Source organism: Anabrus simplex, chromosome 3 (genome assembly GCF_040414725.1).
Source record: "Anabrus simplex isolate iqAnaSimp1 chromosome 3, ASM4041472v1, whole genome shotgun sequence".
Classification (NCBI taxonomy): Eukaryota; Metazoa; Arthropoda; class Insecta; order Orthoptera; family Tettigoniidae; genus Anabrus; species Anabrus simplex.
In genome coordinates, this window is record NC_090267.1 from 288,680,106 (window position 1) to 288,699,878 (window position 19,773).

General features: G+C 40.0%; 1 protein-coding gene across 5 annotated transcripts in view; it reads right to left on the bottom strand.

Annotated features, from left to right (window-relative positions):
- Window positions 1-1,011: 1,011 nt before the first annotated feature.
- LOC136867235 (uncharacterized) overlaps window positions 1,012-19,773 on the bottom strand; it is a 93,754-nt gene continuing 74,992 nt past the window's right edge. For all 5 annotated transcript variants that reach the window (XM_067144376.2, XM_067144375.2, XM_068227055.1 and 2 more), the window contains 3 exons: window positions 17,760-17,836; window positions 14,047-14,188; window positions 1,012-2,519 (listed from right to left, as the gene is read on the bottom strand). In XM_067144376.2, the coding sequence (XP_067000477.2) occupies window positions 1,978-2,519; window positions 14,047-14,188; window positions 17,760-17,836 (761 nt within the window). In that variant the 3' untranslated portion in view covers window positions 1,012-1,977. The remainder of the gene's footprint in view (window positions 2,520-14,046; window positions 14,189-17,759; window positions 17,837-19,773) is intronic.

Below are 19,773 nucleotides of genomic sequence, written 5' to 3' on the forward strand. Positions count from 1 at the left end.
AAACACGTAATGCACCCAGGAATATTATCGAACATGATCATTTTGGTGGCCCACTTGTTATGGTGTGGGTAGGCATTACGTTGCATGGGCGTACCGACCTCCAAATCATTGAACGGGGTACACTTACCGGTCAGTTATTGCGACTGTGTAAACCTTTGCATGTACGTCTTTTCAGGGGTGCAATTCTCCCCGACTTCATTTTTATGGATGACAACGCACGAGAGCATCGAACATCGCAGGTGTAGGAGCTCTTGGAACTTTATATTCGGCGAATGGGCTGGCCTGCTCGTTCCCCCGGACTTAAATCCGTGTGGGACATGTTGGTCAAACGTATTGCAGCTCGTCCACATGCTTTGCAAAAGTGCAAAAAAATCGCGGAAAAAATTGGCAAAATATATTTGGGAAAACAACGCTAGGGAAATATATTACTTCGGTAATTTAGCAATGAGAACATCAGATTATTAACATTTAATTTGGAAAAATGTGGCAAAGTACTCTGTCCTGAATCAATAAGAGAAAGACGTTGAATATATACCAAAATGTCTATGAAACTTTTACGCTACTGTACGAAATATTACGAAGAAATATTTATTGGTTTACTGAAGCATGTTTTTAACAGACAAGCCAGCTAAACGTTTGGCGCCAAGGGAGTTATAGCAAACGGCTCCTTATGTTATGGCTCCTTGTCTTATTCTCTTTATTTAAATTTATTCACTAATATATTTCGAAGATTTTAACGAATACCAATACGCTTTTTCCCTTGCAGTAGCAATTTCTTGCTCCCCCAAATACGTTGCACCCCAGAAGACATTGAATTGGGAATTTGGGTTTGAGAAAGATATTGCGAATTTGGGTAACTACTATATCCTAGTAAACTATTCATCATATTTTTTCCCAATTGCTCTCCTGAAAATCTGTATTAAATCGTATAATTTATTATTTGGAAATAAATTCTCAGGAAATCAAGCAGCATTGTAAATGAATGAGAAAACATCCACTGATATTCTAAAAATAATCAATAATTTATTCAACTTTTCAATTTCTTTTCACTGGTTCAGATCAACATCATATACAATATGCATGAAACTATAAAACCAATTGATTCCTTAAATAATGTTAAAACAAATTTTTAACAATCTAAACAGATAATGTTATATATATACACACATCATGCAGAATATATTTCGACTTTTATAATATAGTTCTTATAATACAGGTTTACCGATCTCCAGAACGTGTTTATCGGTACGGGTACACCAACTCCTGATTTCTGGTGTTAACACTTACTGTATAGGGCGGAAACATGTGAAATAATGCTACCTGATAAGAGTTATTCATGTTGAGTGAAATACATAAATGGACTAAGCTGGTGCTAGAAAAAGACTTATCCATCAAATAGCTAAATATGAGAAAATTATTTGGAATTTCCTTATTACTTTCGAAGCAATCGTTCATTGGATTTTCCTACAAAATGGTTTATTTTAATGTAACATGTGTCTGGGATACAACAGTTCTTCGCCCTATGGTTAAATTGTATGAATATGTATTAAGATTATAGCTAAGCTGTATAAATATTGCCTTCATAAAGTGATACTTTCTTCACCTTCACGTAACAATTTCCGGAGGTATAATCCAAATAAGATTCCTGAACACCCAAGAAAATCAGTACCATATTAAATACATTTTGCTCACTCTCTCGAACCTTACTATGTTAAGGACGCGTAGACAAAAGAGCTATCTTGATTACAAGTTTTAATTCACGATAGTTTCAATTACGAAATAACTTTGCCTCGCGCATATTTCATTTTGATAATCAAGTCGATTTTTCAGAAGATTTTCACTTTACTTTTATTAAGAATAATATTTAGAACTAGGGAATACTACAACAGAATGTATTTTAGAAACCATATTATAATGAATTCTAGTAAGTAGAGTGGTTTAATATAATAGAGGAATTCGAAGGTAATATGGTAGGCCCTAACTGGTACGTTGAGCAGGAGCGACTTGAGAGACGACAGGATCATCCAACGACGACTTGGCGTCTTGTACACTGTCCACAGGAGCATCTTTTTGCCCTTGCGCCTGGTGACTTCCTGTAGCATCAGGCTTCGTATCCAATGTCAACGTCGCATCTTGTACTTTATCCAGAGGAGTATCTGTTTGTCCTAGCACTTGGCGACTCTCTGCAGCAGCAGAGTCTGATTCTAATGACGTCGTGTCTTTTACTTTGTCCAGAGGAGCATCTTGCTGTCCTAGAGCCTGGTGACTCCCTGCAGTAGCAGGCTCCATATCTAATGACAACTTCGTGTCTTGTACATTGTCCAGAGGAGCATCTCGTTGTCCTAGCGCCCCGTGACTACCTGCAGCAGTCTGTTCCGAACTGCCGAGCAAAGGCGTAGTGGCTGAAGACTCTGCATCCTCGACAGAGTAAGTCACCGAGGACGCTGCTGCGTTTCTGCGAAGTCCAGCCCATCGCTTTTGTGTCTTGAATACTAAGGTCCAGATCCCAAGACAGACAACTGAAAGAAAAAGTTCGGTTGCATTAGACTATATATTAAATATCGCGTTTCAATAGTTAATTCGTACAAACTATTTAGACTTCGAAAGGAAAAACCTGATGTACGCTTTGTTTACGTGTTAGTGAGAAAAATTCATCTTCATAATCCATTCAGTAGTGATAGGCTTACAATGAGTCTAGTGGATGCAGAAAATACAGTTGGTCTACCCCAGTAACAAGACATTCAGTGCTACATTACATTTTATTAGGACATTCAAACATAAGTCCAGCTTATTGGCCAAAATCTTAAAACATACCTGGTATTATTCCTCACATGAAACAAACTATCGGAATTATATTTCGCAAAACTTGCATTATGTGAAGTTTTTCGATCCATCTGATATTAATAAAAATATTACCTTTCTTGTTTCGATCCCTCAGTATCGCTACACCTTTATACACTAATCGAATAATATATATAGAATAGTGCACAACCCGACTATACCTGAACTGAAGTATAGAGTTTCAAGAAATTCTGTTAAGCCGCTTTCCAGCGATGTCGTATAAGACGAGACTAATTGAACTAAGCGCATTTTCGACTTTGAATACCTAATCAGAGATGAAAGCCAAGTATGAGGCCAACATTTGAAGTGCGCGAGCACTGATTTTATAAACAGATTGGACTTTGGTGCTAGTTTTGCAACTTTACTCCTTCCCATCGGTCTTGTACTGGGAAGCATCCTTTACAGCAGGGCCTCTCAAACGCCCAAAATCTCACGCATGCAAACCGAGGCGCAGAGGTTCTGTGCACCGTGCATCGGTCCGACTGTTTTCCTCGGACCAGCGTTTTGTCTCTGGGAGACTCGGCTAAGCTCGGCTCAATTCGGTTCAGATGAGCGCTGTGGAGCAAGTGAGAAAGGGGGAGACAGGTGGAGCGAGAGAGATAGGAGTAGGGAAAGAGAAACAGCGCTATTGATGATTGATGCTTGTTTAAAGGGGCCTAACATCTAGGCCATCTGCCCCTAATGGTACGAAATGAGACGAAATGAAATTACAAAAAGCCAAAATCCTCCATTGACCACAATTCAAAACGTGAGGACGAAGAATGAATGGATGGATATGAATTTAAAACGACCAACGGACTGCTTCTATAGCACGATACTGAATCCATGATGCTTGTAGTTAAAAGGAGTCCAAAATCCTAGTCATCGGCCCGTCATAATGGTACTTATCGCTAGAAAAGTAGAACCATGTGTGCCATTTCACTGTTTGCAATGAAGTTTATCTGGAGCAAAAATGGCGACTGCCGTAAGAACGCCAGAAATAAAATGTCAACGTGTTCATAAATGTTAAGAGAATGATATTTTCATCAGGTAAAAGGGAAGAAATTATAGAAGGCGGTGAGAAAAGACTTCAGAATATTGTTAAAATTTATTATTGATAAAAAATTCGAAATTCACTGGAGACATACCGGCAAAGCGCTACCTACACGAATCAACTAGAAAAGAGCTGATTGAGAAGAAATATAGAGAGAAATAATAGTCATCTACACGGGCAGGACAAGTCATCGGCGATATAAAATTTATAATACTTCGTAATATAAAACTGCACGAGCTAATTGGCAGATTACCTCAGTGCTACGTCATGAGATAGTGGCAAGACGACGTACATAACGAAAGGAATTAAATCTTAAGTTACGGAATAATGTTTATTGCACAAGATATATAAAGATTATATTACGGTTCAATTGAAGCCTTGCTAGACATATTGAGACTCTAAAGCATAAGATATCATAAGAAGCAGTTACAGATTATCAATAGATCATAGTAGGCTTTGTACGCAGAAGATGACGAAAATTACCATGTTGTGCTTTTCTATTTCCACTGCACAAGAAACCAACTACGTCATGTACTAGAAGAACAGAGGCGGAGGCTACCTAGACGATGGCGACACGAATGACAAGTCAAGCCCATGTGTACCGGAGATAAGCAAAGACCATCCCCAACATTTCCGAGAGGCTGATACGATGCCGTGAACCCGAACACTGCATGTCCTAGCCAGGAGGAAAATATAAGTTTATAAGATCATTCTTCTCGTAAGTAATTCAGATAATATTTGTTTTGAAAGTGCCATTTTTATATTTATGTTCCTTACTTGAAAAAGTTATGGGAAGTGCTATTTTAATTTCCTAAAGGAGTGATGTTACGTGAATAGTCAACCGAATATACAGTATCAGAGGTTATTAGGTAATCTAACATGAAAGACAAGTCCATTGGTGTAGGAAGTGATTAACCCGTGATGAATTAATTTTTGCGTTCGTAATGTTGCCAATGTTGAATGAAAAGAGGTTATTGGTGTAAATGCAATATTATGCGATATTTTGGTGAACATTAGGGCATGTACTGTTAAGCTGAGATGAAATGAGATCGTATACAGATTATAATGTCGTAGGAAGACAAAATAATTTATGGAATTTGAAGAAAATTTGAGAAGATAGAATATTTAGGTAGATGATTAACGATGAGTGTAACATGCGTCAAGTTAAAATGAATTATGTTATGGTAATATAGGAGGAAATATGAGATGTGTAATATGAAATGGATGATTTATGTATGAACAATGGTAGAATATTATGAGGAATAACGTTGGTGATTATTGCTTCATCGTAAATGAAGAGAGATAATTTTAGCAGTGAAATTAGGTTAATTGACGCAATTCGTGGAAAAGAATAATAATCGATTATCAAATGTATGTTACGTCTTCAGGAAGTCTCATAGTACCACTTACGATCCTATCTTAACAACTGCTTATGTGATAATCGAAAATAATTCTAAATAGGGATGATAGCACAAATGAAACCTATTTCTGTACGAATTCGTAACCACAGATATGTTCATTCTTATAAGACAAGTTTAGAAGCTTATTCATTTGCATTATATGATATCACTAGTGACATTATGCATGACTGAAAGTTGATGGTGAATGTTAGAGTTCTTACAAACCAGATTATTTAATATCTAGTTGAATTACATTATCTACTTGTCAGATGTGAGTGATAGCTGAATATCAGGGCATATATAATTACTGAATTGGCACACTTAAATATATTTTTTTGAAGTTAATATTAACTTTTAATGAGCAATTCAACTAATAACAGTAATGGCATTTCGATAATTTACTTTTAAATGGAGGAATGACTTATAGAGCTACCTATTCTTCGTACAAGTGAAATACATTGAGAACTTTGACAAGTTTAGAACATGTGAAATGTTTGCGATATTTGATAAGTTTTCTTTAACAAATGATATTCATGATGACAACGTGTTAGCTACTGGCAAATGAGTTTATCATACTGTGAATTGATTAGGGAATACTTAATTAAACCAAGTGAAAGTTATTTCAACCAAATTATGTGATGAATGAAAGATATAAAAGCGTGGTTTTCATTTTATCTACACTTTAATAAACGTAAATAGTTCGCGTCTGACATTTTCTATAGCTCTCAATCAAAACGAAATATTTTGAACATGTTTTCTTCTTATTAATTTGTTGGAGGCCTCTAATTTAAAATACTTGGAAAGTAATTGAGATGCGACGTCAGTCTTATTTCTTTAATGCTATTCAAGATACTTCAAATATTTTTTCAAGACATTCTTTAGTTTAATAAATAGTATTGTATAAAATTAATTATTTCTTTCAGTGACTTCCTAGGATAAGTATTTAGTTTTTAAGTGAATTTAAATTAAGAATTAGGCCATGATATGTCGAAAACGAACCGGATTCGCGACTAGGAGACGTCCGTTGCGTAGGGTTTGTTTATCCGACAGTCTACCACGACGGTGTTTTCTCTCGATACGGAATCCATAGCACGGAAATTCGTCTGTATTTGGAAATTGATATAATGTTCGAGCTAGTCTGGATCTTACGCGACCCTACCTGGACGCGGGAACGGCGCACATGGTATTTGTCATGTTGCGGTACTAATCAAGAGTAGCGTAGACTCGCGGTATTCCACACATTACGGTAGTACTCACAGGTAATGAAATTCGCACATGTATTTGAGACCTACGGTGTTCCGCACATTGCGGCGCCATTTAGTATACAGGCAACGCAAACCAATGGTGTTCATCACCTAAGTGTACTAATCACAGGGACTCGTACTAACCCGTGGTGTTCTTCATATTGTGTTTACTAATCATAGGCGAGGCAGAACCATGGGCTCCGTCATCCCATGGTGTCTCATACAGGGCTACTAGTCACAGATACTGTAAAAGCCGTCGCGCTCTCGTTTGCTTCTAATCACAAGGAGTTTCAGGGTTCTAATAGTATCATCCCTCGGTCGCCCCTTTTAGTCGCCTCTTACGACAGGCAGGGGATATCGTGGGTGTATATTTCGTCTGCGCCCCCACCCACAGGGGGTTGTGTGTTTGGTCCGCGAGAGGTATTTTATTTCCCTCAAGTCCGCCGGCAAGCCGGTTAGGACCCCCCTATCCGCCACCTGGGACGCGCCACGTGGGAGTATCACCTCTTCCCCTGCTACGCTAGCGTAGTAGGTTCGTGGAACAACGCTATTGCTCAATATCGAGGATTGAGGGTCTGCACTCTGGCCAACCTAGCGAAGTCGTCCTCTGCACCGGTGCGTGCACTCAGAGGCCACGCTGTATAGCCATCTACCAGGTGTCAGAACTCCACGGCAACATTTCAGGAGCGAATTCCTCGTACAGAGAAAACATGGGCGGTAGGCGGTCACTACTGTAACGGCCGCAGGGTTTCGTACACCTATTACAAATAAAAGACATTTCTTCAGTCACATCCAATTGTGAAATTTTCAAATCCAATGGTTCACTTTCATTTTCGTCTAACAAAGTTGTACTTTATGTGGATGCACCTTCATTTACTTCAAAGTAGTTACTACTTGTTTCGTTGAGGCCCCTTGCACCACGTGGTTCCTAACTCTGGCGAGCTTTCTTCTTCGCCCAGTATTCTTTCGTCTTTGTGATGTGGGTTTCTTTCCTGAGTCCACTGCACTCCCACTCCAGGACGCAGTGTTATCTGTCAGTTACCGGAGAGTATCTGATGTTCTGATCAGCCTTTTAAATTTATCCCTGCTGAATATAGACTATTTAAAAATTCCAGGTCTTTTCGAACCAGTTTCCTCCATTTAGAATTTGTCCCGTTCCCTCCAGAAATGGTGTTGAAGATTCGTGAGGTCAGTCTTGTTCATTCTATGTGACCATAGAACATAAGTCTCCTCTTTCTTATGGCTGATGCTATGGTCTAAATGTTGGTAACGCTCGTTATTATGCTTAATTCTGTATTCACCTCCCTCGTTAATGGGGCCCATGATTTTTCTCAGGATCTTTCGTTCTATCGGTCCCATATTCCTGAGTGGTCCCTTTTTAACCATGTTCAAGCATTCTGAGGCATACGGTATCAAAGGTCTTACTGCGGTTTCATAGTGTCGAAGTTTGAGGCGAAGGGAAAGGGATTTGGACTTGAAAACGTTCCTTCAGATATGGACAGTTCTCTCCAGTTTGGTACACCTGGCTTTCATGGCTAGATCTTCACTAACATTCGAGGTTATCCATTCTCCGAGATATCTGTAGGAGTTAAGTCTTCTTTACTACTGTATCCCCATGTGGGATTCAGTTTGGTGCATCTGATAGTGATTAAGTCCCGTTTTGTTCACGACAATCCTCAACCGAACTTGAGCTGCTATTTGACTGAGGGAAGAATTTTTTTTTAATTTTTTTTTTTTTGCTATTTGCTTTACGTCGCACCAACACAGATAGGTCTTATGGCGACGATGGGACAGGGAAGGGCTAGGAGTGGGAAGGAAGCGGCCGTGGCCTTAAGGTACAGCCCCAGCATTTGCCTGGTGTGAAAATGGGAAACCACGGAAAACCATCTTCAGGGCTGCCGACAGTGGGATTCGAACCTACTATCTCCCGAATACTGGATACTGGCCGCACTTAAGCGACTGCAGCTATCGAGCTCGGTGAGGGAAGTGTTTGTGTGTAGCTTCCTCCATACTTGATGCTAGGAGTGTGAGGTCATCTGCGAAGGCCAGGCAACTGATGTTTAACTTGTCCTTCTTGAAACAGATTCTCAACCCAGAGTTGTCTGGTAGAGTTCTCGTCCATTTGCGAATGACTTTCTATAGCATGCAGATGAAGAGAATAGGGGATAAACCATCCCCTTGCCTAACACCTGTTCTGATATCAAAGCTTTTGGATAGCTCCGCCTCCGAATTTTAACTTTGACTTGGTGTTTGTGAAAGTAGCCTTTACTAGATTCAATGTCTTATCCAATCTCAATTCAGCAAGGGTCCGAAAGAGATCGTCTATCCATGGAATCATAAGCTTTCTGGAAGTCAACGAAAATTGTCACAGAGTGTGAAGAGATCATATTCTTGTAAGCGAGAATAGTTGACGTTCAAGATCTCTGCTACTCGTGATATTGATTTCCTAAATGCGCCTTTATACTCTCCAATGCAGAAATCCAATTGAGCTTGTAATCTTTAGAGAAGCATCTTGGTAAAGATCTTTTAAGTCACCGAGATGAGCGAGATTCCTCTGTAATTCTTTAAATCAGACTTTTCTCCCTTTTGGTGCACAGGGTGGATGATAGCCGAGGTCCAATCTCTGTTATCCACGTGCCAGATATAATCTCAAGAATACATTGAATTGAATCTTCGTCTGCATATTTCCACAATTCTGCGATGATACCATCTTCACCCCCTGCTTTGTTGGACTTAAGCTTGGAAATGACTTTCCGGATCTCTTTCGTTCGTGGGAGGGAATTTGGGTTAGGAAAATTATTTTAAAGAGTAGTTTATCTCTGGGTTCCTCTGAATTGAGGAGGTTGTGTAAATATTCTGCTAGGGCAGATATTAAATCCACATTGTTCATATTCATCTTCCCACCTAGCTCCGGAGGTGAAGTATAAGGAATGAGTACGGGGTTATTTGGGCCCTGAGGGCTTGGTAGAGGTCTCTTATGATATTCCTTTGAAAGTCTTTCTACCTGGTCGATAATGTCCTTATTGTATTGCCTCAGCGTTTGATGATTCTGGCGGTGGGTTTCCCGGTTGTTAAGAAGTTCGTGTAGTTAACATTGCTCTTATTACTGTTCCACTTCGCATCTATTATGGCCTTCTCCAGTTGTGGCCAATCCTTTTTCTCCTTATTGTTAGCTAAGGTCTTGGTGCAGTCAACGTTATCTTTCAACATCGTCGCAGTGATCTCGGGACTTTCGACTTTCTGCAGATGGGATCAATGTCTTGTGAGAGGAATGAAATTAATTTTGAATATAGGCAAATAGTGGTCTGAATCAATGTTGGCACTTCTCATGACTTGACATTTAGCACTTTGTTACTTCTGCTAATGGCGACGTGGTCAAGTTTGAACTCCCCTATCATAGGGTTCGGACACCATGTCTTCACTTTCCTGGGCAGGCGTTTAAATGCAGTGGACTTCAGGACTAGATTGTAGTTTCTGCATAGATCGATCAGTCGTTCTCCGTTTCTTTTGGTTCTCTTATGGACTGGATATTCAACTATGGTCTTGAATTTTCGCACTTTCCCGATTTGTGCATTGCAGTCCCTCGTTAGGACTGTTGTGTGGTCTTTAGGTATCCTGTCCATTGTCTAGTTCTCCCCAAAAACTTTCAACCAATTTTCTATCTTTTCTGTTGGTGTCATTGGTTGGTGCATCGAAGTTAATAATCGTGCATGCTTTGTTGAATTATGAAGGCTAAGGTGGATGTTCTTTCATTTAGAGGTGAGAAGGAGATGATTGAGTTCATTTTGTTGTTTACTATGAAACCTGTGCCCAGATGTGGCATATTTTTCATCAATCTTACCTGGTTTTCCTTTGTAGATCCTATAGCCCTGTGATTCCATCGCTTCTTCGTCTACAAACCTAGTCTTTTCCATTGTTGTTATCTGAATGTTATACAACCTGTGTCTGAAAAGTTCGGTAATGGTCGCCTAGGCTGTACACCGTGCTAGTTCGGACGATGCGCTCGCGCATACGCATCGCGAGACATGACACCAAGTGCCCCCTTTCGGTCAACTCAATACAGTTAAACGGAGTTGAACGCTGCAACACATCGTACGCGGTCAGTGTGAGGACTCGTGGCTTTGCACAATGGAGTGCAAAACGGAGCAACGCGTTAACATGAAGTTTTGCTTCCACCTAGGCAAAACGGCAACGGAAACACACGCAATTTTAGTGCAAGTTTACCACGCTCAAGCAGTGAGTGCGTTTTTGACTGTTTAAATGCTTTCGAGTTGGAAAGGAAGGTGTTGAGGACGAGGCGCGTTCGGGTCGACCAACCACAAGCACATCTCCAGACATCAAACGAGTGCGACAGATGCTTGCGAATGATCGGCGACTGTCCTTACGAATGATAGCAGATGAATTGCCTGTAGTCAAGGACAGTGTAAGGACCATTGTTCACGAACATTTGAAAAAGCGGACGACTTGTGCCCGGTTTGTACCGCATAACCTGACAAACAGAAGCAAACTGGGATGGAAACGTCGACAGATTTCATTGACGTTTGTGACCAAACTCCGGAGATGTTGAAAACCATAATTAGAGGCGAGTTGTGGTGCTACCAGTATGATCCGGAGACCAAGAGACAGTCAATCCCGTGGTGTTCAGCATCTTCTCCGCCTCCCAAGAAAAGTCGGCGCACAAAGTCCAAGATTAAGACAATGCTGATTGCATTTTTCGACAGCAATGGTGTCATTCATAATGAATTTGTACCCCAGGGTACACCTGTCAACGCAGAATTCTACGAGGGAGTTGCGAAACTGCTACTGCAACGCATGAGACGGGTTCGGCCTGAACTGTACCGGAGTGGACAGTGGAAGCTCCTCCATGACAATGCCCGTCTGCACACCGCGATCCGCGTGACCCAGTTTCTCGCTGAACGCCAGGCGACTGTTCTTCCACACCCTCCGTATTTTCCGGATTTGGCGCCGGCAGATTTTTTTGTTTCCCCATCTTAAACTGGCCCTGAAAGGCCACCGGTTAGACAGTGTAGGAGGTATACAACAACGCGTGACAAGGGTCTCCGGTTGATTCCTAAAGAAGAGTTTGCTGCCAGCTTCCAGCAGCTTTACAGTCGATGTCAAAAGTGTGTTGTAGCTAACGGAAATTACTTCGAAGGCCAGTAAAGGAGTTTAGTGTGTAACTTACGTTGTCTTTATTTCATGAGACCATTCACCGAAATTTTCAGACACAGGTTAGGAAATCTAAAGTACAGTATGTTTTAGAACTTATTGTAAATTGTTTTCGCTGTTTTAATTTCTCATAATAACGCCCATTACACTCGTTTCGTTTTATTTCCTTTATTCCTTTATCATTCACTTTTTTCGTCTCGACTTTCTTCTGCACGTTTCTGCCGAATCCTAATCAAATAATTTCTTTTACATGATTAAAATAGGCTATTCTATACAATTGTCCACGATGTATTCACGACAGCTAACCAAATGAGCGCGCGAGTCAACACAGCGACTGACAACCGAGTATGCGTTTGACGTCATTTATCACAAATTCTGATTTTTTTTTTTTTGGCAATAGGAATCCTTATCTGTCAATTGAGACAAACACAATCATAAGTTAAATACTGTCGGCGCTAAACGCGTTCTACCCAAAAACTAAAAGCTTGTTAAACATTTCCTTCCGTGTCCCCGTTGAGGAACGTAAGTACGTTAAAAGCGTATAACAACGTAGGTCCGGAAATGAATTATTACAGAGTTTCCGGAGCTTGTATCTACTGAGTGCACGCACACAGACACGTACCGATTGCCAGGTAAAAAATGCGAGGTACCGGTTACAATATTGTTAAACGAGTAGTCCCGTTGCGATTAAATTTTAGTGGGGCCTGACCTACCTCTCTGTCCCCCGTTCTTGGCTACTGCTTGCTGGGACCCTGAATTCTTCCAGACTGGCTTTCTGGACAGAACCACAGTACAGAGATTTCTTGCGTATTACATAGCCTGACTACTTGGAAAACGTACCACCATCATTCCGTTGATTACTTCATGCATGATGGTTCTTCCATACATTTCAGCCATTTTGCCCGCAGATAACTTCATGCGTATTACCCGTGGCTGAATACGTGGAGGTGGACCAATTGCTTGGCCGACACGCTTCCCTGACTTAAAACCTCTGGTGTTTTATATTTGGTGACCTGTAAAGTCTGTCGTGTCGTCTGTTGTTGATTATGAACCAACGAAAAGGTCTGATAACTTTGCAATTATGGATTTCCGGACCCGTATTGTCATATCCTTTTTTCCTCTTTAGAGGAATGCATAGGCTTATCTGAAAATTTTCCGTTGAGTTTTGATAGACTTGTATAACACAGAAAGATAATGAAATATTTTCATTCAAACTGAATTTTCCTTTTAAGAGCACTACAACCCTTAACTTTACAATTAAAAGTTTTGAAGTTGTCATCGAAACATCGCGAGTAGATGCTTTTTCATAACAAATAAATGACAAGCATGAAAATGAAATATTTATAATATTTTTATTATTGGTATATTTTATTTTGTTGAGGAACTTCCACTTTTGCTATGTAGCAACTACGAATGGCTTAATCTCGGAAGTTGTTGAATTATTCATATTACATAACTATTTACGAAGATTTTACAATTATTGCTACCATATTACTCTATCAGTCACCCTAACAGTTTTTAAAATTCACAAGAAGATAACCGATACGTGTAACATCTACAAATAGGCTTATTTTTCACACTCGGAAATTTTACTTAACGGTCTATGACCTCGATAGAGTACCTGTGCGCTGTCGTTAACGCTGTTCAAGTGTCTTAACCAAATAGGCCCTGTTGAAGAATCATTCTATGTTTAAAGTAAACCCATGGTAAATTATATTTGCATCCGATTAGGAACCCCTTTCTCAAATTGTTCGTTCAGAAGAATGCCGTGAATTCGAGCCATTTTCATGATCATTTCCTCTACTGTTCGATAATGTGGACTTACGATTTATGATCAATTTGCTTTGAGAGCGGATGATTAACATTAACACACTAACCTCTACATTGTTTTTAATATCATTTAATTGGTAATTTTAGTAGTTTTTAAGTGAATCAATGTACCGTACCTGCAAATTAACATGTTTTAAATCTTAGCAATTCACCTAAGCTACAATAACAGCTGAGGATGTTCCGAAATAAGGAACGAAACATGTACTGTTGATAAATAAAAAATTTGCCAAAAGGCAAAAAAGTATCAAAACGGTGGAAGAATGTTAAATATTGTAAAACTTAGTGATTAAATTTTGATACGGAAAATGAAGTTGATTACTTGCAATTCTCTACGTAATGTAATTTTAAGAAATTTTTTTCTTGATTAATAAAACTATTTTAAAGCTGTGGATGTACTGAGGTTGAGCTACCAGTATTTTCCCTCACCACAAAGAACAGATCAAAGGAAAGAGATTCATTTCTAAATAGATAATTTCAGAATTATGAAACAATTGGATTCCCAAGTTAAAGTTATTCTTAATGAACTCACTGATATTCCAGATGGCAATCATCATCTCCCAGTCATTCAAGTTGTACGACTTTGTGTGCTGACGAAGAGTCAGAGAGATAACTTGACACAAAATGCTGACAGCACTCATCACCAACCACGGAATCGTTAAACGCCGACTTCTCTGTAAAAGAAAGGGAGAACATAATCGAACTCTCATAGAAATATTAACACTCAATAAAAAGTGTCAATGATATGAAAAAGGAGAATAATTTAGTGTCTGGGACGATAAACTTTATGTGTGGCCTCTTATCTAATGATTTTAGGAGAAGCACTGCTGTGTTGGCAGTCTTAACGGCTTTCTCAGGTATGATTCAAATCTTGGGTAGAGAGTAACTTGTTGCTTCACACAGCTGATCAGAACCGAGAAAGGCATTGAGGTGATTTGGAATTTGCTGCAGAAATCGATGCACTCTTAGATTGTAGTTTTATACGGATTTCGGTATCAATCATAGCCACGGAACCTCCAGTTTTACCCATTTCCAATTTTGGGGGTTATCAAGTAGGATGACCTACTTCATTGTTCTTTATTGTCGTGAGTGAATTTAGACGTTCGTTAGCACCACCTACTGTTAACAGTGAAGCCTATACAGAGTGGATGGCAACTCGTGCACGGAAATACGATCGTTAATGGATTCTTGCGAGAGGGCTGAAATGTCGCACGTTATGCCTCTGTACCATTCAGGAACAATATAAATTAGTTTATAAAATCTTGACGGTGATGTAGCCAACCCATTATCATCAGATTTTGCGGACTCCGCGCGAGCCTGCAGGCCTTAAAAAGCGATCAATAACATCTTTTTGACCTACGGGCCATATGGATTTCGTGGACGCATCCATCTCTTTGGACGAATGATCAATTCCAGAACTCCAATCTGCTTGTCTGAGAGAAAGCTATGAATGCTCCTTACATGTCACGAGTTCGAATCAATTCGAAGAACTTTTCGAGAATATATGATATATATAAATCCCCAACTTAAAAAATAGGAAGTCAAAATATGTGAATTTTTCAGTGTGGAAACTCGCATCTCAGTCCTGAGAAATGTCATGCGAACTCGCACTAACGAGGTTATGGGAGTGCTTCGGTTGTCATGAGATAGGAGTTAAGCCAGGTGACGCTTTGAGCATTACTAACCGAAATAATGTCCCTAAAATTATATAATTATTCAACCTAGGACGGCTACAATTTTCGTAATATTATGAGCATAATTTTGTTACGAAATTCAGCAGAGTAAGGAAATGCAAGCCATAGCGTTATGCTGTCCGACTCCGCGATGTAGGGGTCAACGTGTCCGCCTGTCGCCCGACGGCCCCGGGTTCGATTCCTCTAAATGATTAATATCCCTGGCCTGGCGACTGGGTGTTTGTCTCGTCCTTAACGTTCCTTTCCTCACATTCAACACTTTACACTTCCACCATTTACACGCAGGTTTCTCACATATGGTGCAAGTAAGGGCAAAAGATCTTCATAGGTCGACGTCCCGAACAAATAGCATTAAAAAATAGCGTTATGTTGCACCACTGTTTTCGGCGGGAATGATTCTGACAATGTGAGCCAATGAAATGATCAGCAGTCACTGTGGAGAGCGAAGGGAGTTTGCGCGTCGCTCAATCAGATTATGTCTATCAAGGAACATAGTCGTTTCATCAAGTGATAGTACGTTAACTCAAATTTTCTGTGCAAGTTCGGTTCGAGGAAACATCTAAAGTTATTTTCTATAATTTATTATAAACGTTTCTCCATGCGAGAGTAAGGACCCTGCTATATTTGAGTTTGCAACTGTAAATATTTGCATGTCGTTGTCAATACCGAAAACTTTTCATGCAAGTGGAAACAAATAATTCAGCGAACTTCCAGGTCGAGCTGCAAGACTTAGCGGTACTGCAATGTGGACAGAACTGCTAATCAAATATCTCTGCATTTGTCTTGGTTCATAACTGGAATAAAACACAGACGGGCAAGCTCAATGTAATGATTAGAGAATCTATCTTGTAGGGGGAGGTTAAGAAGTTAATCATGTGACTAGAAACATGCAAGAAGGGGAAGCAGGTTGACGTTCAGGACCGGAAGCCTGTTCGACACTTCAATAACAACCTAAATCACCATTCTCATGCGGGCTACATTTTCTCCATGCAAGGTGTAAATTTATTTAGTGGAAAGAATGTATTGCACGGTGGAAAATTTTAATTTTAGCTCTTTAATGGATACAAACATTCGATTTCGCGTATTAATATTCGTTTCGGATGTCCACGCAGTTGTAAATATTGCGCCACATGTTCATTGCATATGTCATTCCTTTGCTAAAAAAAAAAAAAAAAAAAAAAAAAAAAAAAAAGCAAGAGGGATGACATACGAATTATTTACAACGAACGCTTGTCTTTGGGTGTATAATAACAGGACACAGCACGCGGTACGCGCACAAGTACCCGTAGCAGACACAGCCTCTGTGTTGTAATTCACAATACATTTAAAAAAACGCTAATTGAGAACTGTGCAAGCTACGACACACAACACAAATTTTCAATCCTCTCTCCAATCCACTAACGGCTGTGTTCCTTTCCTGAGGTGCCTTCCACTCTATAACGTGTATGGATAAACCCTGAATCATGTTGTGAGAGCCCGCAAAGCCAGTAGTACCATGTAGTTCGGAATGAACTGGTAGTTGGAGGCACAAACTGACAATGAGTGCAGTCACTGACGAATTTTAGATCAGAAAGCAATGCTCAAATACTGATCACGGTTTATATGTACTTCAGACTAAAAGAGATTAAACGACCCTTTTTTACAATTTATTTTACAACTGCAATTCTTTGTTTTCAGCAGCGCTAACATGTGTTCTTTCAAACGGGATCCGTATTTTGACTTGGAATAGTTCGTTTGTGAAAGTAAGTAGAAGCAAACATAGCAGTAAATGCATCTATTCAAGATAAAATTCGCGCTTAAGCGCCGATTTCGTCGGCTTTGAATGTGAATGTTCTGAAGACTTTCCAACTGAAAGTACGTCATTGCCCGCCACCGACTGTTATTCATGTTTAAGATACAAAAGAGTGACAGACTAATGGACAGCCACATCCTGTAGTGCCATCTCTTGTGGTTCTAGACCTTGACGCAGAGTACTATTGGTTCGTGAAGCACTAATTGCCCGTGCATACTGTAAAACAACAACCCTGAAAACAAACACTCCGAAAACTTAACCGTTCCCATTTGTTATTCAATTTAAATATCACGCAGAGAATTTGAAAGCTGAAGTGGGGAAGACTAAGGAAAGAAAGGCTTCCAAATGTAGAAGTAAGAGTTACAGTATGGTGGATAAATGGAATATAAAAAATAAGGGTCAAAGAGAAATATGAAGATAGGTTTATTTTGTGGAGAAATAATGGAAGAGGCGCATCTGTATGTGGGAAGACTGACGCACTTAAAAGAGTGTTTTACCGAGCGAGTTGGGCGTGCGGTTAGGAGTGCGTAGCTGTGAGCTTGCATTCAGGAGCCTTGAAGATGGTTTTCCGTGGTTTACCATTTTCACGCCAAGCAAATGCTGGGGCTATCGTTAAATGCCACAGCCACTACATTCCATTCCTAGCCCTTTCCCATCCTTCCGTCGCCGAAAACCTTTGATGTTTCAGTGCGACGTTAAAGCACTTAACATTCGAAAAATGCAACATCCTAAGACAAGGATTTACAAGAGAACACTTACCCACATGCAAGCGAGGACAAGTAGCCCGCTGCCCACAGCGTACACAATGGAAAACACCACCACGCTCACCTCCACACCTGCAACAGATTTATCAAACAACTCAAGGAAATGAACCATAGAAGTTGGAACTTGTCAACTCACATTCTTTGAAATATATTGAATCATTTAATGTCGGCGATATCCGACTGATGTTTTACAGTCCTACCACCATTAGTTTTAATCAGAATCTTCTACATGGCGCAAGACCTATGAATTAGGGTTATTCAAGTGAAACGTAGACAGAGCTAACACTGAAATGACTGACAGACCGGACGGCCAAGAAGTGGTAGCACTGCATGGTTTGTAGTAACAACTCAGGACGTGGTTAGTCACGTGTACGCTAAGTAGAGGAAGAAGTTGAAACAACATTCGTGTTTGATGGTTACGTACAAATGAATACAACGAGGCGTGATTAGATTATTGTGCAAGAAATATTTGACCGCTAAAACTGAAGAAATGTGTGTGTGTGTGTGTGTGTGTGTGTGTGTGTTCCAAGGTTACGCACAGCAACAAAATAATGGCAGTTTTCTCCGGGTTCCTTGAGATCATCCGCCTTACAGCCCTTGTGATTGTCACGTTTTTGGTCTGCTGAAAAAAAAAAAAAAACCTGAAGAAGCGAAGTCCTGTAAGAAGCCTTGAAGTAGACTATAGCAACTGTTTGACCAGCATCGATTTAATGACTTGTCTGTTAAAAATGTTCTTATCGAACGTCAATTTGATAAACCATTATACGAATTTAGCCTAAGTCAATTTGTTATGATACCGTTTACAGTGCGATAGAACAAGTTTGTACTTCAATAGTTCTATCTCAATTTCAATTATTTAGTTTTGACAATGAAGTATGGATGCTATTAAAACCACTCCGTATGCAGCCAGTCCCTGTAACGAACTGTCTAGAAGTGGGCTTGGCTCTGTTAGAAAGCTACAGGAATCTATCTCGCTCTTCATTTCCCTAGCACACCTGTTCAGTGACGTTGATGGTGGAGCGTTTTGGAATCCAACCAGCCTTCAGACCGAGGAATCGACAGATATTCTATAAATTGTACAACTGAAGTTTAATAACTCCATGAAACGTTACCATAACTCTACTACATTGCACAACTAATTTGTCGGGCGTCGTGATGAGGATGAAATAATGAAGACGGAACATACACCCAGCCTCGTGCCAGCGAAATTAACCAATAATGGTTAAACTTTCCGACCCTCGTGGGAATTGAACCAGTGACCAAAGGGCCACCATGCTAATCATTTAGCCATAGAGCCAGACACTGTGGAGATGGGCCACGGTAACACTGAGACTCTTATTACACGACGGAGACAACTGACAGAAGTGTGGTATAGCTAAGCACCTCCGCTACAACCTTTTCTACTGCAGTACTTTCTGATCATTCTGCCAGCTGCAGCCATTCTCATCTCACGACAGAACTCTATCCCAGAATGAGCCAGCACTCATTGACAGGCAAAAGACATCACCGTGCCTGATAATTGTAACTTTGCTGAAACGATTTGTTTCCCGACGATATTAAATGTGTTCATCCTGCATTAGTAATAACGCATCGTTAATTTGTAGAGCACGCCCAAAATCTCATGCGTGCAAACCGAGGCGCATTCCGTAGCAACTGGTCTCCCGACTCTCAGGACCACTTACTAGGCCACTCAGCTCTTTCCCATAATTCACGAACTAGGACGTGACTACGGTAACCCATACCATGAACCATTGTACGAAAACATTATCTGAAATTCCCGAAAGTATAAAAACTCGCCGAAAGATTGATTTTAATTTACTCTAGAAACTTTGTAAACCACGTTTTGGTATTGCTTTTTGAGGCCAAGATGACCATGCGACACAGAACTGTGCATGCGAGAAACAGTCTTCTCTCAAGGCGAACAAAAAAAAAAAAAAACAATTTCGAAAGGAGATTCAAAATACAAATTTTCACCTCTAATATCTTCTGATTTTAAAATAAAAAGTATC